Source organism: Colletotrichum gloeosporioides (assembly GCF_011800055.1).
Source record: "Colletotrichum gloeosporioides strain Lc1 chromosome Unknown consensus_19, whole genome shotgun sequence".
Classification (NCBI taxonomy): Eukaryota; Fungi; Ascomycota; class Sordariomycetes; order Glomerellales; family Glomerellaceae; genus Colletotrichum; species Colletotrichum gloeosporioides.
The window spans coordinates 221011-242259 of NW_025544664.1; the positions used below are offsets into that span (position 1 = coordinate 221011).

General features: G+C 55.1%; 6 protein-coding genes across 6 annotated transcripts; 4 read left to right on the forward strand and 2 right to left on the reverse strand.

Annotated features, from left to right (window-relative positions):
- Positions 1–1147: 1147 nt before the first annotated feature.
- On the forward strand, positions 1148–3403 carry GCG54_00006361 (Increased rDNA silencing protein 4; the record flags this gene model as incomplete). The annotated part of the gene is made up of 1 exon (XM_045406365.1): positions 1148–3403. One exon carries the CDS (start codon positions 1148–1150, stop codon positions 3401–3403), a length of 2256 nt encoding a protein of 751 aa, XP_045267657.1.
- Positions 3404–4421: 1018 nt separating this feature from the next.
- GCG54_00006362 (uncharacterized protein) lies at positions 4422–4976 on the forward strand (the record flags this gene model as incomplete). The annotated part of the gene is made up of 1 exon (XM_045406366.1): positions 4422–4976. One exon carries the CDS (start codon positions 4422–4424, stop codon positions 4974–4976), a length of 555 nt encoding a protein of 184 aa, XP_045267658.1.
- An 84-nt stretch (positions 4977–5060) lies between these two features.
- Positions 5061–8459, reverse strand: GCG54_00006363 (uncharacterized protein; the record flags this gene model as incomplete). The annotated part of the gene is made up of 3 exons (XM_045406367.1): positions 5061–5697; positions 6369–6482; positions 6538–8459. The coding sequence occupies 3 exons, from the start codon at positions 8457–8459 to the stop codon at positions 5061–5063; spliced, it is 2673 nt and encodes an 890-aa protein (XP_045267659.1).
- Positions 8460–9609: 1150 nt separating this feature from the next.
- GCG54_00006364 (uncharacterized protein) lies at positions 9610–11160 on the forward strand (the record flags this gene model as incomplete). The annotated part of the gene is made up of 1 exon (XM_045406368.1): positions 9610–11160. The coding sequence occupies one exon, from the start codon at positions 9610–9612 to the stop codon at positions 11158–11160; it is 1551 nt and encodes a 516-aa protein (XP_045267660.1).
- A 1317-nt stretch (positions 11161–12477) lies between these two features.
- GCG54_00006365 (uncharacterized protein) lies at positions 12478–16288 on the forward strand (the record flags this gene model as incomplete). Its single annotated transcript, XM_045406369.1, has 3 exons — positions 12478–12825; positions 12884–14007; positions 14095–16288. Coding segments are annotated over 3 exons (3666 nt in total), but the record flags the coding sequence as incomplete, so codon positions are not given.
- Positions 16289–17444: 1156 nt separating this feature from the next.
- Positions 17445–20927, reverse strand: GCG54_00006366 (Obg-like ATPase 1; the record flags this gene model as incomplete). Its single annotated transcript, XM_045406370.1, has 9 exons — positions 17445–18234; positions 18293–18642; positions 19438–19643; positions 19700–20063; positions 20123–20229; positions 20285–20320; positions 20373–20434; positions 20492–20652; positions 20715–20927. The coding sequence occupies 9 exons, from the start codon at positions 20925–20927 to the stop codon at positions 17445–17447; spliced, it is 2289 nt and encodes a 762-aa protein (XP_045267662.1).
- Positions 20928–21249: the final 322 nt, after the last annotated feature.

Here is a 21249-nt window from a genome sequence, read left to right on the forward strand (position 1 = left end):
AAGCTCAACCGCTTTTCTACCATGGACCCAGTAGGTATTTTCTTAAAGTAGTACAAAAAGGGGTGATGCGTGCATCGCTGATTTATCATGACTTTTGTGTGTTTGGTCTGGTGATGATGAAGATGGAAGCCGAGGATGCCGGAGTGGTGAGCGAGAGGCGATGGGTGGGAGGCCGGGCAAGACGGGAGCTAAAAGGGTGACAAACTCCTGGGAGGACAGGTGATGCTGGGGCGGGATTCTAGACCTTATTAGCCCGTCGGTAGCGTGACGGGGTGGTGGTCTAGTCAGGGCAGATGTCCAGCAGATCCGCTATGACGACGCCGGTGATGTCGAGATCTTCGGTGGTGGTTTGTGTTTCCTTGGTGGTTCCTCGGCTCCCCCCAAATTCAGTTCCCCATATATTATTCTTTGCGTCACTGTGTCAGGATGGGAACATGCCCCCTGTAAGGAACACAGGCGGGCTGTCGGGTGTCAAGAGCGGCGCCGTGTCTCAGCCTTACAGGTGCTGCAGTTGGCAGTGGAATGCCGGAGCTTGTTGCAGAGGGAGAACCTGGAAGGAATATCCATTCCACTGCCTGAAAAGAAGGTCACCGGGCCACCCGTTCATCTGAATGCGCCGCAGCTTCCCCCAATCATCCCATTCGACGACCTTCTCCGCACGGGCAGAAAGGCAGAAAGCTGGAGCTCACTCAGCAGCAGCGGCAGCAGACGTGGAGAGTGCGGTGGGCAGCTGCTATTTGCGTGGGTGAAGGTGGATAATCAATAATCAGCTACAGAGTGAGTACCTGCCTAGGTATTTCCACTTCTGCGGCGCAGCCGGATCCAATACGACCACACTCACACACCACGCACTCCGTCTCCGTCTGCGTCCCCCTGACACCTCCTCGTATCTTCTTCCTATTTACCAACCTACATCAAACAAACGACACCTCATCCCTTCCTTCGACTCTGCCCTCGACCTACTCACACGCGTTACACACACATCGCAGACGAAGCCATCGCAACCGTCTCTCGCTCGAAATCACGACACCTCCCACGTAATGCTCCAACCATTGTCGACCGCATAAACCAAACCCCCTCCGAGTCCGATGCCGACACTCCTCCCACCCTCGACAACCATCCCACCCCGCGGCCGTCAACCGGCATGATGACGAACACACAGCAGAGCCTCCACCACCACACCGGCGGCGGCGCCTCCGACGCTGCCGCGGCGTTGAAGGGCGCAAACCTCGCCTTCAGCAAGACCAAGCCCAAGCCCGTCCCGCCCCCGAAACCGACCACCACCGCCGGAGCCCGCGGGGGCGTAGGCAGCCTCGCCCCGGCCCTCGCAGCAACCGCCGCCGCCGACCGCAGCCGCAGTACGAGCCCGATCCAGCGCCAGCACACCGGCACGAGCGTCGCGACGAGCACTACCTTCGGCCGCGACGGCACCGCCGACATGCGCGACCGCCTGTCCTCCTTCCTCGCGAGCAGCCCCGCCGCCGCCTCGACGGCATCCCACCTGACGCCGCACACGAAGCTCGACCCCAAGAGCCCGAGCTACATCGCCGCCGCCCTCGCCGCCTCGCGCAGCGCCTCGCCTAGCCCGCAGCCGCACCCGAGCCCGTCCGCGCTGACGCCCGCGCAGGTGAACCAGCTGCACCAGATGCAGAGCGCGCGGAGCCTGCGCAGCCGGAGGGATAGTCTCGAGGAGGAGGGGACGATGGGGCTGCCTGACACGACGTCCATACCGGCCACCGGACACCTTATTACCATGTTTGAGCGGAGCGAGGACGTCGACCCGGTGAAGAAGAGCGGGGGAGAGGGCAGGAGGAGACCTGCGGTGCGGACGATGACGCCTGAGAGGGAGCTGAGCCCTGCGAGGGCCAAGGCGGCGAGGATGGGCATCGAGGAGAGGCCGGTAGTGATGAAGCCGAAGCCGAAGGTCAAGGCGAGGCCGATCACACCCACGCCGGGGGAGAGGGAGGTGGAGGCTGTCACGCCAAAGAGCCACAAGCCGGTTACGAAGCCTAAGCCGAGGCCGATTACGCCTACACCAGCTCTTCAGAGGACAATGTCGGATGCGGGGGCGAAGAAGCCGGTTGCGAAACCGTCGAAGCAGCCCGGGTCGCCGGCCAAGAGGTCGCCGCACAGGAGGACAGAGTCAGAGCAGGTGGTGCAAAAGAGGAAACCGCCTGTGGGGTTGCAGCCTGCTGCTGAGGTCTTGGAGAAGCGACCGATGCCGTCTCTGGCCAAAGCAGCCTCCATTCAGCCTACGAGATCAGACTCGAAAGAGCCTCCTGTCGCTCCTGAGCCACGGAGGTCACGCACGACAAAGGCAAAGCAGGCAGCCCCGAACTCACCACCAACGGTCAGCAGGGTCCAGACAGAAATTGTCTCTCCTCAACCTAAGCGGCCAGCGTCAAAAGCAAAGATCCGGCCGCCAACGCCGCCTCAACCCCGCGGTCCAGCTTCAAAAGCGAAGGAGCCGGAAGCGCCACCGTTGAGGAAGCCCAGGAGCATGGCATCGGTCTATGGTCACGGCCTTCCACTGCAGGAGATTTCACGTCCGACTTCCGCGACCAGGCCATCGACTGCTGACACGAGCTCATCTAACGATACCTTCGTGTCCGCGTCTTCTGGCTTGACGGCTGTACCCGATACGACCCCCGTCAGACCGCCGAACCTTCAGACGCACTCGGCGCTTAGCACGCCCAGCCGCTCGTCTGTGAACAGCTCACCCACCCGCGCGACCCCTCGCCGCACGCCGGCATCATCTACAACAAGTCTACCTCTGAACTCCCTCTCCAACGCCATCATGGCTGGGTCCCTCGCCGCAGCTCGCCTCACGCCCTCTAACACAGGCAACTCAACCCTCTCTCCGCCTGCCCTCCCAAACCGGACAAAGTCGCCGCGGCTTCGGCAGACCCTCCGCCAGCCGCCCTCGAAGTCCGACGACGAGGACGAGATTCGCAAAAAGAAGCACCAGAAGGCTAGCAACAAGCACTCCCACGCCGAGGGTGCCCGCCGCCGCTGGCGCGACGAGATCACTGAGCGCGAGCGCCGTCGGTACGAGGCCGTCTGGGCGAGCAACCGCGGCACGCTGCTACTCACGCCCTTCCTCCCGCAGGCGCTGCAGTCGGATGCTGTCCTGCCGCCGCCGCAGGACGCGGCCGACTGCGTGGCCAACATTGTGGCGCGCGAGATCTGGCGGCGGTCGCGGCTGCCGGCGGAGGAGCTCGCCGAGGTGTGGGACCTGGTCGACCGCAGCGGGCGCGGGATGCTGAGCAAGCAGGAGTTTGTGGTGGGCATGTGGCTGATTGACCAGCGGTTGCGGGGGCGCAAGATTCCAAGGAAGGTGAGCGCGAGCGTGTGGGATTCGGTGCAGGGTGTGAAGGTGCGCGAACCCAAGGGAAAAAAGTGAAGAGCTTGTCCTTCTTTGGTTCATGGAAAGGGGCGCAGGATGAGGGAGAGGGCACTGAAACGAAACATTGGCATTGCATTGCGAAGCATGAGCATGGCGTGGCATCGTGTTTGAGTGTAGCGTGTTGTAGTGATACCCACGATCTAGAAAATATCGGAGCTTGCGTGAGCCTTTTCCCTAACGCTACTTCTCTCTTTCAACTATGTGATGGACAGCATGGTGTTTCTTTTGTTTGCTGTGGATGGCATGTCACTCCAGGGCTGAACGACACTTGTCCAATGTAGGCCATCACTCTAATTTTGAAAGGCAGCTAATCATGGCTGCGTAAATTTCCTCTCCAGTCTGAATGAGGAAAGTTGAGATAAGGCCAGGCACGTCATCGTTCTTCTGTGTTCTACGGGCGCCCACTTACCGCCGAACTTGACTCGGGTCGAAGAGAGGAAATTGGGGCCGACCTCGGCGGGACGACGCCGGCAAGCGTCCGCAGGGCGGTAACGTGTCGAAAATGTCATTCGTGTCGTCCGTGTCGCGCCCTTAATTGACTCGCGGTGGGGGGCTTGGGCGGTGGCGCCGGCGGGTAGATTTAGTGAACGGCTGGGATTTTAACAGGCTTGGTAAGGAACTAGAAGGGCAAGAAGAGGTATTTGGGGAGAGGCTTGGTATGTATCCTGTGTCAAAGCTGAGAGAGACGTGTGTGAAAGTCGGGCTGGATGGGGCTGTTGCGAAAGCGATGCGACTTGGAAGACCCTGTGGATTCTGGTGTGATTCGGTATGGTGGAGGCTATTTAAGATCTTGGGTGTTTTCCAGATTCACGATTTGCGAGTGTCTAACGACAAGTTTCTTAACTGCATCTTTCAGTCGTTGTCACTTTTTTTCTGCATCCAACGTGAGGGTTGTTTCAAAGCCGTCCAATCGCGACACAAGACTGCACCACAACTCCAACTCTATCTTTTCCTCACCCAACGACAGGCCGCTCAACAGCAACATCAAAACCGCACAACCACCGTGACACCCAAAATGACAGTCTCACACCCTCAACCACCACTCTCCTTCCGCCCCGCTACCCCCGCAGACATCCCCCTCCTCCTCCCGCTCATCCGCTCCGCCTACCGCGGGCTCTCCTCGCGCAAGGGCTGGACGACGGAGGCGGACCTCGTCGCGGACCAGCGCATCGACGAGGCGGGGCTGCTGGCTAAGATCACGCACCCGGACGGCGTGGTGTTGCTGGTCTCGGACGGAGACGCGGGCGCGCCGCTCTCGTGCTGCGAGGTGCTCCGCAAAGCGGATGGGAAGACGGCGTATTTTGGGCTGTTTGCGGTGGACCCGGAGAGGCAGGCCGGCGGGGTCGGACGGAGGGTGCTGGGGTATGCGGAGGAGTTTGCGAGGCGGGAGTGGGGGGTGGGCAGGATTGAGATGTGGGTTATTTGGGTGCGGGAGGAGCTGATTTCGTGGTATGAGAGGAGGGGGTACAGGAGGACGGGGGAGAGGAGGGAGTTTCCGTATAAGGAGCTGGTGGGGGGCGAGGCGTTGAGGGATGATTTGTATTTTGTGGTGTTGGAGAAGGATTTGTGATGGCATGGATGATGTGCGGGTTTGCGATTTCATGGTTGGTGTTGAATATGTACATGGAATAGAAATAGAGACACCCCGAAGAGCTTAAGCGGGGAGAACTTGAACAACGACGCTGTCCCCCGAGAGCGCAACCTGCCAGCCCCCTCTCGCCTGAGTGACGCCTGACCCGGTGACCTTCCAGCTTCCACCGCCCTCGACCCAGATAACCGCATTCGCCGCCTTGGGCACGCCATCCAGCTGAGCCAGCGTGACGTCCACCGTCTTCGACGCCGCAACATACTTGACCTCCCTCACAATCCCAGCATCCACACTGACCAACACCCCCAACGGGCCAATAAACACCTTGCGTCTGACAGCGTCCTTCGTCACCACACTGACACTGTTCCCAGAGGACGTCAGCGTCCCGCCGAACGCGACGAGCCCCAGCTCGGCGTCCTGGACGACGTAGGTGCCGGAGCCGAGGGCGAGGCCGAGGAAGCCCGGGCCGTAGTCGCCGCTGATGCCGTCCCACTTGAGGGTGTCGGGCCAGGAGTGGAAGGAGGCGGCGGCGAAGCCGTCGGCGTTGATGTTGGAGAGCGGGCCGGTGGTGCCGGCGTAGCCGGTGCGCAGGAGGTAGGTGTCGGTGGGGGATGAGCGGAAGGCGGAGAGGAGGGGGAGGGCGTTGAGGGCGGAGCCGTAGTGGTGGATTTGGCGTTCGATGCGCCGGAGTTTGCCGCCGTAGCTGGGTGTGTTAGTTGTGAGGTTGGGATGGGTGTGGGAGTGGATGGGTGTCCACGGGTTTGGGTATAGGTTGGGAGTAGATATGGGTATCCTTGGATATGGGTATGGGTACTGGTTGGGCAGTAGGTATCCGTGGGTATGGATTCTATGGAAATGGATACCCATGGGTACGGGCTGGTTTGGATTTGGGTATCCAAATGAACAACCATATGGGTAATGGGTAGTGCGCAATGATGGATACCCATGGGTATGGGTATGGGTATGATTTGCGTAGGTACTTATGTTGAGAGAATTTCCAGCCCAGCCAGTAAGATGTCTCATAGTAAGGGAAAAGCATTTAAACCACTTGGCATACTACTCCATACAGTGAGATGAACCCAGTTTAAGATGGTTTGTGCATAGATATGATTGTAGATATCCGCGAATATGGGTATCCATGGGTAATGGGTAATGGGTAATCATCATGGATACTAACCCATGGGTTTGGGTACGATCTGAGTTATGGGTGTGGCTTTGGATATCCATGGGTTTGTGAGATGGAGATGGATGGATACCCATGGGTGTGAGTAATAGATATTGGGTATGTGTGACGAGTGCAAAGATGGAATTGAATGATGAACCGCGGAGCATCCACGGAGGAGAGAAGTCGTCATATGGAATAGCAAGACTCACATGTTGTCCCAGTATCGACGGGCGTTTCCATTCCAGCCCCAGTGGGGAAGGGTCTGCATGAAACCCAACACACTGTTGACCGACTTCGTAGCGGTGTTGGTAAAGCCAAAGTACCTGTTAAATCAAGTCAGCATATACAACAATGATCACCAGGAAAACCAAAACTCACTTGGCCCAGTAGTAAACCCCCTCCTGGCCAGTCGAATCCCAAGCCATCTCGCTTCCAAACGGCACCTCCTCTGTATCCCACTGCGCCGCCCTCGACCGCATGCTTGTCGACAGAGTATTCGCTTTCGTGGTTTGCCCCTCGCGGATCAAATCCGTCAAAATCTCTCCAAACACCGTCTCCCCCATCAGCCCAACGCGGTTGTACCCAACATCGTTCCTCATACCCCTGATGACCGTGCTGTACGCCTGGTTCAGATACCAATCCCACGTATGGCTCTTCACCAGCGCCGGGTACGCCCTCGCGACGCGGTACAGCGACCAATACGCGCCCGCGACGTGCACATAGTTGTACGCGCGATCAATAGCATACGCGGCTGCCTTGTTCCACGACGTCCAAGAAGTCCAGTCGATGCTGGTGCTGTACCTATAATTCGGCACAGCCGCGGGCTCGTAGAAGAAGATGCTCTTGCGGACGCCAAAGTCGGTCGTCTGTATCGTCTTCCAGAGCACGTTGTCGACAAACTGCTCGAGCTTGGCAACCTCGTCCGCGGACGGCTGGATAGCCTGCTTCATGAAGGCGGAGAGGTACGAGCCCGCGCCGGCTTCGTCACTGAGGCCGGCGACCCAGGCGCGCGAGTCTTGGGTCACAATGGACTTTGTCTCGTAGTCGTACGTCATGACGGAGGAGGAGCGGCCGAAGGGGTCGGATGTGTCGTTGAACCATTGCGAGGTCGTGAGGAAGCGACCGAGGCTTGCGACGGCTTCGGTGGAGGGTTTGGTGACGTAGTAATGGACGGTTTGTATCTTGTTGTCGGCGTAGGTGATGGTCAGGCGGACGCGGCCCCAGGCGGAGGCGGAGGGGGTAACGGTGTATTTGCCAGACGAGACAAGGGTCACGGTGAGTGAGCCGGCGGGCTCGGAGACGAGAGACTTGACGGCGGATTGGGATTGCAGGAAGAGTTGAGCTGGTTCCCCGCGGGGGATGATGTAGCCAGGCACACCGACGGCGGTAGGGGTATTGGTGCCCCTGACCGCGGCATCGAGTCCGCGCACGCCAGACTTTGCCACCGAGAAGCGGACACCGAATTGAAGAGACTGACCGGGCTGAAGGGTCTTCGAAGAAGGTGTGTTCCAGGGTGTTTGTGCGCGCCATTCGTTCTCAGCCCAGGCTTTGGTGAGGGTCTGCCACTCGTAAAAGCCCTCAAACGTCTGGCTGCCATAGGCTGTGTCGGAGTAGTACGTCTCCTGGAGGTTGCGGTATGCCTCCAAGGGCGTGTCTCCAAGCGGAGTAACGACAAGGGCCGCGCCGGTCCCGCGGATCGGGGCCACGCGGATTTGGCCGGCATGCATACCAATATAGGGGTCTGAGAGGGAGCACAAACGCTGCATGTCTGTGGCGAGGCGGTTCGTGAAGATGGAGTTGAACTCGGCCGGGAAACCCAGGCTGCCGATCTCGACGGCAGAGGATCCCGAGTTCTGGATCGTGAAGCGCAGGCCGAGATCGCCGGAGACGTCGAGCCACTCGCGGGTGATGTTCAGCGGTCCGGTCGGCAGAGTGGGGCCGAGACGGGAGGAGGCGAGGACGCCGGACCCCGCGGTGAGGGCCGTGACCGTTTGCCGGGCCGATGCGGAGTTGCCGTCGGTCCATGCGGTGGCGCCAGATTGGCGGTAGCGGAAAGTGATATCGCCCCAGTGGTACTGGCCGTTGCGTGCACGCTTAGAGAGGTAGTCGAAGGGGAGGAAATCAAAGGTGTCGCCCGCAGGTTTGAGGGAGGCGAGGACCTGGGCGTTGCGGACTAGCTGGAGATTGAAGTTTGCGGTCGTAAGGGTGATGTAACCGTTGCTCAGACCCAAGTTGTCCTGGCAGAAGACGGTCGCCACCAGGCTGGCGAGCACAAGGGTGAACTTCATGGCGGAGATCATGAGGAGCTGAACTGCTCTGCCTTGTCTGAAGAGCTAGACTCTGGCTACAGACTCCAACGGACCATCATGATTATATAGACACTTTGATCGGGCTCTGATCACACTATTGATGGCACCATACCATTCAACTCTGAGGGACATTCTACAAAGGCGATAGGCTATGACCGATCTACGTTCCTGCAGACGGGCGATGCTACATTGAACCCGGTGTCGTTCCCGATGAATCCCACGCCTCGGCGGAACAGATTCCATCGCTTGTTTGGTCAGTTGAGGAAACATCAACCAAACCTATGGTGTATTTTCGCTTCAAGACTCGCATCGCTTGTTTCTTGGTTCGGGCCAGGCAACCGAATGCAACCATGGATCGGGCGGATGATCCGAGTTTTGTGCATCGCGACCGCAATCTTCCCAGTTAACGAGGGTCAACTACGCGATACCCTCAAGCGAGCCGTGAGCTAAGCATCCCACCAAGCCTGGCGTCCTGCTCTCATGCACGGAATGGGCAGCAAACGCGGGGTACATCTGCCCATCCCCCGTGCGATGCAACCCTTCGGTGTCGGTCTCTGTGCAACATGATTGGGTCGCAAGTAGAAAGAGTCGCAATGATACGCCCCGGTCCTCCCACCGGGGAAATCAAAATCCACGGATGGTTCGTCCTAGTCTTGGAGGGGCAACCTCGTATTGAGCAAAACGCATATAGTACTTGAGAGTAGGGCGGAGTTGGAATACATTCAAAGGGGATGAGAACGGGCAGCAAAAGATCGCTGACTTATGGCTGGGTTGAGCCGGGTTGCTCCGTTTAGTTGCTTTGGGCAAGTCGTTTAACGCAACCAAGTCTCATGGCTACCCCAGTTTAAGTGGCTAGACGCCGTCACAATTAGTGATGATTTGCCCCCTGTTGGCTGATCTGGTGCAATTGTCAATTTATTCGTATCACGAACGAAATTCAGGGATGAGGAAAAGTGGATGCCCCTCCTAAGGTTAATCCAGTTAAGTCTCTTTAAATCCTGACACTCAGCCCTTTGGAAGAATTCCCCGACCTTAGTGCCAACTCGAGTTCCAAGTCAACTCAGTGAGCTTGTTCGTTCTTTCAACAGTCCTTCTTTTGTGTGTATTCAGTCATTCTTTTTTTCTCCAATCATTTCTCAAAATGCTCTCCAACCTGTTGCGGGCTTGTCTCGCTACTTCGCTGCTGGCTCAGCCCCTGCTTGCAGGCGTCATCCCTGTCCGCCGTCAGGCAACCTCCAAGACTTTCACGTCCACCGGCAACCCCATCCTGGCCGATGGCTCCATGTACTCCGCCGACCCGGCGCCGCTCATCGTCAATGACACCCTCTACATCCTCTCCGGCCGGGACGCTGCGGGCCCGACCGAGAACGGCTTCGTCATGAACGAGTGGCAGATCTTTGAGGCCAAGAACCCGGACCCGGCCGGCGGAGACTGGACTCTGCACCAGGACGTCGCCCAGCCCGAGGCCATCTTCTCCTGGGCCAGCGCCGGCACCGCGTACGCCAGCCAGATCGTCCAGGGCGCCGACGGCAAGTTCTACATGTATGCCCCCGTGACCCAGGCCAGCAGCAGCGCCAAGGACCCCTTCGCCATCGGCGTCGCCGTCTCCGACAGCCCCCTCGGCCCCTTCAAGGACGCCCACCCCTCCGGCCCTATCATCTCCCAGACCGTCCCGTCCCCCGGCAACGACATCCAGAACATCGACCCCACCGTCATGGTCGACACCGACGGCAAGGTCTACATCTACTTCGGCACCTTCGGCTACCTCAAAGGCTACGAGCTCGACAAGGACATGATCACCATCAAGGGTGATGTTGTCGATGTGGACTCTCTCACCGGCTTCTTCGAGGCCCCCTGGCTCATGAAGCGCGACGACACCTACTACATGCTCTACGCTGCTAACAACGCCGGCGCCGACTCCCCCTGCACCCCGACCAGCTACCACGCTTGCCTGGCCTATGGCACCGCCTCTAGCCCTCTCGGCCCCTGGACCTTCCAGGGTGTCTTCCTCGATATCGTCTCCTCTACTACTTCCCACCCGGGTGCCTACAAGTTGAGCAACGGTGAGTGGGGCCTGGTCTACCACACCCGCGATGCCGAGGGCGGCACGCACTTCCGCCGCTCCATCGCCATCGACAAGCTCACCTGGGACGACTCCGCCAAGCCCCCTGCCATCAACAAGGTCGTCCAGACCAAGCGCGCCGCCGCCGCCAAGGAGCCCACCCGCAATGTCGCCCCCAAGGCCGTCGCCGCCTCCGAGGGCGAGACCCCCATCCAGTACTGGATCAAGGCCATAAACGACGAGCGCGTCGAGGAGGCGCCTCTCCCGCCCGACTACTGGTCCTCCTACAACGCCGAGCAGTCCCCCAAGGAGAGCACCCTGACCCTCACCTGGAACGCCACCCAGGAGCTCAACGGCGCCGCCATGGCCTTCTTCGCGGACCAGGCTGCCGGATCCACCGTCGGTGTTGCGCCGCCTGCCTCTTGGAAGCTCGAGTACAAGGACGGCACCGCGTGGAAGGCTGTCGACGCGACTTCGTACCCCACGGATGTCTCTGACACGCCTGCCGAGGTCAAGTTTACCAAGGTGTCTACGACTGCGCTGAGAGCTGTCCTGACTGCGTCCGGCAGCAGCACGTATGCCGGTGTGGCTGTCAAGGAGTTCTTCGCCTACGCTCCTACGGCCGCGTGAAGAGGTCTTTGGTGATGCTGTCAAACTAGGCTTGTACAATTACTGATTATCTCGTCACTCTTCGAGATGGTTCTGCTGTTCATATTGGGAATCATGTACATAGATATGTTACAAGCGATCCATGCGCCTGCATGCTTGTATTCTTCATATTGCGCAATTTTGCAGCACTTGCTACAATGTATTATTATTCGATCATTACCTCATGACAATGAACAGGTGCACGGCTTGACCGCCATAAGGGATGAAGACTTGAGAAAAGAGTTTTGCCAGCCAGACAGTGTCAATTGGCTACCCGGGCAGTGCTCACACATTTATATCCTCTTAAAGCGACTATGTTCCTGCGGGCTCGCTTTCGTCGTCGTCTATCATTATCGGCACCCCTATTTTGTTCTCTACTACCATCTTCCTCATAATAGTATGTAGTGTGCTACGATACTGTCAGGATGACTGACTGACAATGCCCGGCTAGCAAAGCTCTGGGGAAAATAGCAAGCTATCGACGGAAGGCCCTACAATTGTAACAAAATTGTCAGCTTCGGACCTATGGTCAACGGGAATCCCGCTACTGTATTTGCCGCAGTGCCCACCGCAAGGCAAGTAAATTTGTCAAGTGCAATCAATCAATCAATTATTTATGAAGATATAGCTAGGCGACCAAGCTAATTATAAGGCTCAAACTCGATTAATTGCCTTGGGGTGGGCGTTGAAGGCTGTCGTAGGAAAGTAAAGATCCGGTGGCATCATTTCACGACTCAACGACGCGAGCAGAGTGGTGAAGGGGTCTAGCCGTACTCATGGACTCTTCAACTGGGAGACACAGATTCCTCATTATTCGAAATTCTCAGGGCATCAATTCTTTTTGTACCGACACACCTTCTCTAACTAAAGTAACAAATGTCATTTCAAATTGGCAAGAGAGCAAGATGCATCACCAGAGAATGCGAAGCAAGCCGTACCCAAAGAATATTGTGCGTGTGAGTTTGGGTTACATTGCAAATTGGCCATTCAGATTTTGCAACGGGAGCAATGCATCAATTCCACCTCGTTATTGGAGCAAAACTCACCCGGCGTTGTACAAACCAGCAGGCTAGCTATCATGTTGAGGAAGTTCAGCTCACGCAGCTAGTAAGACACTGTAGCTATATCCGGCGCGGAAATGCAGCGGCTTATTCCGCCCCTGTATATAAGGTAATGGAAGTATATAAGACCGGCTTACCTCGACCACTGCTCGAATCTCAGACGCAGCCTGATCTCCTTCACATCAGACTGAGCCTCACAACGCTACCTACCCACTAACTCGAAGTTTACGGCGAGGAGATGGCACTCGCTATACGAAATGCGGCTCCGCTGAAGCCAGAGATTCGCTTGGCACAAGCTGTTTCAGAGTTTGAAGCTAGCCTCGGCGATGGACACAAAGAAGTATTCCGAACCACACGAAAAGCCGCCCTCAGGACGGCGCCGATCCCAAGCGATGTTATGAGGCTGACTGCGGAGATTGATTCACGAGTACGAAAACAGCATGGTCTTTCACGATGTTTTGGGCCCCGTCTTACCAACATACTCCAAGCTGTCCAGCAATTTGCGGCGCTGGGTGACACGGTGGTTGGCGGGTCGCAGAACCTGGTGGCCTGTGGTGTGTGGTCAGCGGTTAGGACGACGCTATATGTTTGTGTCCCTGAATGAGGTATATACCAGTGTCGCTAATTTCCCATGTGTGGTGCAGATGGCGGTCAATTATGCTTCTTACCTGGAGAAGCTGTCATTGCTATTCATGACTGCCGGCCGACAGGCCCCTCGATATCAAGCCTTGGCAACCATTTACCCCCAGTCCGAGACTTTACAAAGCTGCCTATCCGAGTACTTCATCGTCGTCGTTCACGTATGCCAAAAGATACAGAAATATGGAAACAGATCAGCCTTTGGCCAGTTCAAGTCTTCGTTGAACGACGCGGATCTTAAGGGGTACCAGGCAGATCTTGAAGTCTGGGGGAATGCCATCAAGGACCAAGCAACCGTACTTCTTAACCAAGTGATTCACCACGAATCACAAGAAAACAATAAGTCCCGCATGTTGATGAGCTGGTGGTCCGCATCTGCTCGGCGGCAACAGGCCCTCGAGCGTAAGATGCGATGGCTCGACGCATGTTCCAGGTACGACTTTCAGACCACTTGGAAGCAGATTCGGAAGAGGGGTTCCACATCGTTGCTACCAACATGGCCCGACTATCAGCAATGGAAACAGGAGATTGAATCGACGTCAGCTATTCTTTTCAGCGGAAAGGTCGGCGCTGGAAAGTCAGTCACAATGGCCAATATTGTTGACGACGTGTATTTGGTAGAAAACGCTATAGTCGTCTACTTTTTCTGCCGCCACGATATCCAGGAAAGTCTCAAGTCCCGCATAATCTTGGGAAGCCTGGCTCGACAGTATTTATCATACTTTCCAGAGGACAACGGGGTCTTCAAGGAAGGTGTGCCGTCTCTTGATTTGGACGAACTCACGACTCTCATGAAGTTGAAGTGCGACAATCGGCCAAGGTACCTACTGCTCGACGGTTTAGATGAATGCAGTGAAGAGGAACGTCGTTCGGTCCTTCTTCAGTTGTCTTTTCTGCAGAGACACTCTAGTTGGAGACTCGGGTTCTCAGCTCGTCTTTCAACAGAAAGTTTCATCCAACGACACATTACCTTAAGGCGGCACATTTCCCTCCCTATTCTCAACCCCGATATCGAGAGATACATCGACAACGAGCTAGAGAATCGCCTATCTAGTGGCCAGCTGACACTCGGAGACCCGAATTTGTTGTTCGAAATTCGCAATGCTCTCCTTAGCGGCGCGAACGGAATGTGAGTTGAATATTCTTTCGCCTTATCTTACGCCCGATGTAGTCAAATACGCTTGCTTTGACCTTGGCTAACAATTACCATCATTAGGTTTCTGTGGGTTGCTCTGCAGCTAGATCAAGTGTGCTCAGAGATATCCGACCACGCCATACGCCTTGCGATCAAGTCACTTCCCCGAGACTTGTCCGAAACGTACGCTCGTATATTGGGCGAATCGTCAGCTAGAGATACTGGTCGACATCACGTCCGCCTGTTCAAGTTCCTCGCAGCAGCTTATACGCCATTAACGATCGATCAGATTCAAGAAGTTGCCAGCGTAACAATAGGTGATGCTACTTGGGATCCCAGCAAACGTATCAATAACATCCGGAGGGTCGTGGGGTTCTGCGGAAGTCTCGTAATGATTCAAGAAGAGGAACAAACAGTCCAGTTTGTCCATCACAGTGCCAGAAGCTTCTGTCAAGGTGTTCTCGAGGGCTTTGGTCGTTGGAAGTTCTGCTTTTCTGACGACGAGGCACATCGCGAAATAGGAGAAACAGCAGTGACTTATCTCAGCTATGGCATCTTCGACACCCGGCTATCGACTCAACTTATGCCAAAAGTGAAAGTGGATGGCTTCGCACAACGTATCGTACAGCAAACAATTGGGACATCAAACCCTATTGTAAATTTGGCTCTCGATTTCGTCATGCCCAAGACGGACAGCGATCGCGACATCGCACATTTTCTGACACACACGCATCAAAGGACTAGCGCAACAGAATTCGAATCAACCAACCATCCATTTCTTCCTTATGCAAGGGAGTTTTGGATCTTGCACACGAGAAACATCGAGAATTCAGAGGTACATCGACTGTGGGAACAGCTCTTCAATGAAGTCGATTTGAGTCATCTGCAACTCACGCCTCATGTCGCTGGTCCCCTAGACCATTTTAAAGCACCCTGCAAGCACCCGATCGCATCGGCTTTTCTTTGGGCTGTCAACTATTCCCATGTTGCTGTTTTCGACCGCGTCATGGACCTGGGTCGCAACCATCCCTTCGCCCCAGGCCTGCCGTGGGCACGTTTCCGTTTCTTCCGCAGTCTGCTTCAATATCTTCAACCGCACGGTCCATTCGATAAGGTTCCACGTCTAAACCGGCAAATGATACGACGACTTCTCCCGATGGCGGTCGTTTTGAGGGTCTATCATGCGGTTGAATGGATGTTGCCTCATGTAGACCCCGCTCAGATACTCTCGGTCTTCGAGGTAGCCATTTCTTGCGGCAATTACACATCTGCCGCAATCCTCTCTTCCAATGCAGCCTTCAGTCCACCCAACAAGCCTATTATCCCAACTGAGCTTATGTTGCTCGCTGCCTCTACCCACGACCCGCGAATGATTGGTCTCTTGGCGAAAATGGGTGCTGCTAGGTCCGCACACACCAATACTTCGGCACTGTCGAGTTTGCTACACTCTGACATGCATCACGGTGCTCTACTGGAAGCGACAGCCATTCTTGCCAACGCGGGACTTCAGCCAAACACACTCAATTCGCGAGATAAGTTTGCTGTCTTTCAACTGCTGGCTCTGGGTCCCGAGACCAGCGCCAAAATGGCCCTGGGGTCTGTCGAGAGTATATTGGCCGCGGACTCGGACTTCCCACGGCTTCATCAACAAATTCTCCAGCGCGCATGCTCCATTGGAAGTTTTGATCTCGCCAATGCTGTCTTGGCCAGCTACGATAATTTCACTACTGGAGAGCGAAAGGTTGGTATCAGCAAGGTACCCCACTTCCCTTTCGAGGGGAATGAACTGGTCCTTATACTACAGATGGTGTCGGAGAGTAGGACCAAGCTTGCAAGTTTGCTTGTCAATCGGGGATGTCATGACAAGGACCGGCGCGGTTTTCGTAGAGCGCTTGTTCTCAGGCATTGGCAGCTTGCAGACGCTTTGCTCAACGGGAGGGATCTCACAAGTGATACGCTCACATTATGTGACAACCACGAACTTCTTCACCTGTGTCTCTTTCAAGGGGACCTCATCGGCATCAACGTCCTGCTTAAGATTGGCATAAGTTTTGAAAACCCATCAACCGGACCACTTTTCAAACACGCGACTCCGATGCAGGCACTTTTAGCTCAGGACTCGGAATATTTTATCCGTCTCTCTATGGTAGAGCTTCACATTCGAGGGGCTCTATCCATGGATGTTCCTACCAAGTTCTCGGATTTGAGGACTGCCGTGAAACGACTTCTCTCACCTTCCAGTTCTTCCGCGTGGGACCCTCAGATCCAGCAGATAGTCAGAAAACAACTTTCACGGAACGTCTATTCCCATGCTTATGACCTGGGTTGGCTCATCTGTATTTCTGCTGTCTCTGTACGAAAGATCGTACGGACACATTTCCTGTCTTTTGGTAATGACCAAACTGGGCTAGTGCTTCTCGAAAATTGGTTAGGACTCTTGGAAGAGATATATCGTTCAAATGGGGTTCCAGTCGTTTGCGACGAGCTACAGCGCACCCTTGCTATTCGAGAACTCTTCGGCGCCACGGATGTTGTAGACGCATTTTCGGCTCCTTGGTCTCGATGGCAGGCTCAAATGACATGGATGCTATGGCAGTTCATTGATCTATTCGCTGACCGGGATTCAACAAAGCCTGCCACACCGTCTAGGGACAGAGCACTCCGGGAGCTGTCACTCTTGCTATGCAGGGGACCACTTGAGTGCGTCTTCCCGGAACTCTGTTCAGATGTTCCAAGTATAAGGGAACGAGTTTTCAAAATACTGCGTGTGGCGGATGAAAGCCTGGGCCTACATTGGGTTCTTCAATACTTCTTCATGCGTAGCCGCAGGTTCTCTGTTTCTGACTTCTGTGATTTTTCGAAAGATTGGAAACGTACTACTCGGGGTGTCGATATTTTCAGTAAACCACATGAAGCATTCGTACTCATGGAATGGACGGAAAGAGATAGGCACATGCTTGAGAGAGCCAACTTCATGAGGCCTGGACTGAGAAAAGCTTTCTCAAGTCCATGACGGAATGACAGCTACACGAATGACGCAATCATTCCCACATAATTAGAGAATCCCCAGGCTATTTAACAAGGCGAGACTTTACAGAACGGAATTTTGAGTAAGACGTCATGTCATTTCTGTCTTGCGTGTTCAGTTGAAAATGTCTCCGGTGAACGAACACACTCAATAATACATTTGCATTCCACCAAATGGAAGAGCCCAACGCCTCTGAGTAAACGATATGTCGGAATCACTTATCCAATCTCATCTATGCGCAAAACTTGCTTCATCCCGAAATCTTACCTTATCTGAATACTCTAGCCATGAAGTATTTGTGTGCCCTTGTAATACAAAATTCAGTCCGCGGACAGCATGATGGGCCTGCAGAGTAATTTCTTGTCAGTCCAACTCCCATTGTTGGCAAGACATCAAAGGTAACTCAATCATCCTCTTTGCGGGGAATGTTGAAAGGCGAGTCCCTTCCGGTATACACGAAACCATCGTACACACAAGCACCTACAACACCGCCAATGATCGCAGCGACCCAAGGAGCCCACAGCCAGTAGTAGTAGTCATGCGTAAAAACAGCAGACCCGTAGCCGACGATGGCCAGCGCAATACGCGGGCCGGTATCACGGGCGCCGTTCATGGCATACCCAGTGTTGATGCCCAAAGCGGAGCCGATCGCCAACAGCGCCAGAAACATAGCGAATGGCTGTGTGCCCTTGGGCGGAGACAAATTATTCTTATCAGCCAGCGCAAACACAATGGCGATCAGCACCGCAGACGCGAGAAACTCGGTGTAGAACGCGCCCAGATACGGGAGACCCGCGGCGGGGAACGTGAAGAACAGCCCGGCGGTGGCGTGCTCGCCGACGAGGGTGCGATTCGTGCTGCCCTCGTAGGCGGCGATGCTGGTGGAGTAGTTGAGGTAGACGGCGAGACTGGCCAGGGTGGCGCCGAGGACCTGGGCGATGAGGAAGCCGGGAACCTTGCGCCAGGGGAAGCCGCGGAAGAGGGCGAGGGCGACGGTCACGGTCGGGTTGCAGTGTCCGCCCGAGACGCCGCCGGACATCCACACGGCCATGGACACGCCGGCTGCCCAGGCGAGACGGCACTGCAGGAAGTCGCCGGCGTTGGAGCGGATGTCGGAGCCTTTGTAGTTGAGACGCGTCTCGCACTCGACTCCGGCGCCGAAGAGCAGGATCATGAAGGTGCCCCAGAATTCGCTTCGAGCAATGTGAGCTTCATTTTCATTTCAGATGCGCTGATTGAGGCGGTACTCACGCAAACTCTTCACGCCAGTAATGACGGATCTGGGCCCATGTGTTGGGTGGTCTATCGCTCAAAGCCCATTGAGGCTTGTGCAGGCGGGTTTCCTCGTGAGCGGCGACGGGCGCGGCTGGGAGGACGGGCTCGACATCTTCATGATGCGGGTGGACTTCCTGCAGGGAAGCGCGTCTCACCGCCAAGGGTGATACGCGACGTTCCCCATTGAATCTAGGCAAAAAGTTGAATGTGCTGGTGCGGCGGCGCTGGTTGGCGAGAAGTGGCTGCGTTGGGTCGCCCGGATCGTGGATTGAGGATGCGGGAGACATGGTGGCGATGTTTCGCGTCGGGGATAGCGGTGTGGCGGGCTGACCGAGAAATGATCGAGAATGAATATGTCAGTGTTACTACGACAAGAAGTCGAAAAGATGAGATATGAGGGCTTTCTTGAGATAAAAGAGGCTGATTCCCTTCTTTAAGCTCTTCCGCGTTACGCTTGCGAGGTGGAGGAAGAGATTTCCAGAAGCGTTATCAATGTTTGTTTTGTTTCCAAAAACCTATCTTTCCGCTCGGTCGGCCGATCCATCTCAGCACGGTTGAAAGTTGATACGATATCTCGCGAAATGACCCAGTTAATGCGCCATTTCTCCACTCAACTTATCTACACAACACGGGCTGCATTGAAAAGAAAACTGGCAACCTTTGGCCCACCTGCGCCCGTAGTCCATGTTTGGGACCACATATAAGCCGGGATCGCCAAGGATCGTACATGCCGGTCGCACCGTCCGGCCGATCCCCGGTTTACCTGATCCGCGTTTGGCGATGACTTCAAGCACGTGCAGCGGTCACTGGCAGGTAGTCTTTTGACGTTGATTCATTTCGATTCATGCCCGTCTTAGGCAGAACACTTTCTATATCTATCATTTGCATTGGTATCCCTAAACTCTATCGTGAATTTCTCAAACCGAAAAAAATCTATTTCTTGTTGGAAACGTCTGAGACAGAAAGTTAGCAACCCATTACAACAAAAGCAGAGTACATGTTTTGGGTCGACTTTGAACTTACTGAATTGGAAGTGAATGATATCTCCGTCTTGGACAACCTGGGAGGAGACGAAGTCAGCGCTGCAGCCTGCAGAGTCAGGAGGAAGCCCGAGAACTTACATAGGACTTTCCTTCTTGGCGATACTTTCCAGCAGCCTTGATCGGGCCCATGGACTTGCCACCTTCACAAAGATCGTGGAAGTCTTGGTAGGCAACCACTTCAGCCTTAATGAACCCCCTCTCGAAGTCGCTGTGGATAGCGCCAGCAGCCTGCGGTGCGAGACAACCTCTCGGGATGGTCCAGCATCTGATCTCCTTCTCACCAGCTATACCAAAGTCAGCACAGAAACTCACCCGGGAGGTTGGCAAAGTGAGAACAAACCAGTGAAGTAGTATTGCAAGCCAAGCTTGGTGAATCCCTCGGTGACGATCTTGTCCAGCTTTGACTTGACCTTGCTCTCTTTGAGGAACTCAGCTTGCGCAGCAGGATCATCCTTCATGCTGTGGAGCTTCTCCTCAAACTCGATGGAGAAGGGGATGATGTCGCGGGGGACGCCTCCGTGCTCGGTGACCCACTTGGCGATGGCCGGCAGGTACTTGCTCTTCTGTCTGAGGTAGTCCTTCATTGTCAGGTTGACGAGGTAGATTGCGGGCTTGGTGGTGATGAGCTGGATCTTCTCGTTGATGAGGGCGATCTCGGCCGGCGTCCAGCTTCCGTCTCTGACTGGCTGGTCCTTCTCCAGCATCTATTTCACAATTATGAGCATTTTTGCCACCGGTCAGATGTATGAAATTGGGAACTTACCTCCTTGATCTTTGTCGTTGTCTCTGTAAAGAGAGGCAGCATCTTGTACTTGCCACCTGCCTTTCTAACAATCTGCTCCTCAGCGACGATGGTCTTCGCCAGAATGTCTAAGAAGGGGAGTGTAAGCTCACGTCAGGCGGGTTCAGAAGGGCAAATACCAACCAAGATCCTTCTTGCAAAGCTCGCTCTGGATGGTGTCTATAAGATGGACCATTAGTTTTGTCAACCTGAGAAATGCGGTTGAACTAACCCAAGTCACGGACGGGATCAACCGAGTCATCGACATGCAAGACTTCATCGTTGTCGAACGCTCTGTTGTAATGCCCAGGTCAGTGTGAAGATGCAGCAATTGAGCTTTGGATATTGTACCTGACAATGTGGTACATGCCGTCCACGGCCTGGATGTGAGACAGGAAGGCATTTCCGAGTCCAGCACCTTGAGAAGCACCCTTGATCAGGCCAGCAATATCCGTGACCTGGAGGTACGCAGGGTACATGGACGGCGGCTTCCACAGATCACAGAGAAAGTCCTACACGCATCGCCTTTCTTAGCCATTTATTCGGAGCATTTCTCCAGGCAAGCTCGACTTACGTATCGAGCGTCGGGGACAGCACATCTCGCCTCGTTGGGCTCAATGGTACAAAACGGGTAGTTCTCCGCAGCGGCGCTCTGCTCGGTCAAGAGGTTGAAGAGACTCGACTTTCCGACATTGGGCAGACCGACGCATCCCATCTTCAGGTTCTTGCTTACCCTGCCGAACGCGACGACATTGTCCTTGACAACTTCAATCTTCTTGGGAGGCATGTTGACTGTATTTTTGCCCAAGCACAAAAATGAATTTTTACTTGAAAGCTTGATCTTGAGGGGTTGCAAGAAGGAAGAATTCTCTGGCACACGTTTTTAGAAAATGGCCTGATAATTCACCTTCAGGCCCACTTATGGACATGGGTATGTTCTTAGGGGTCCTGGGGTCCAAGGGTCCCTCTCGATTGAAATAGCCGCCCCACGCGCTGCTTTAAGCGTTCTGAATTGACAAGCCTGCATGTTTACGGCTCAGAACATCATGAATTCTCCCCCGACTGATATGTCGAATACAAGAGTCACAACTACATGAAACTGGAGGAAT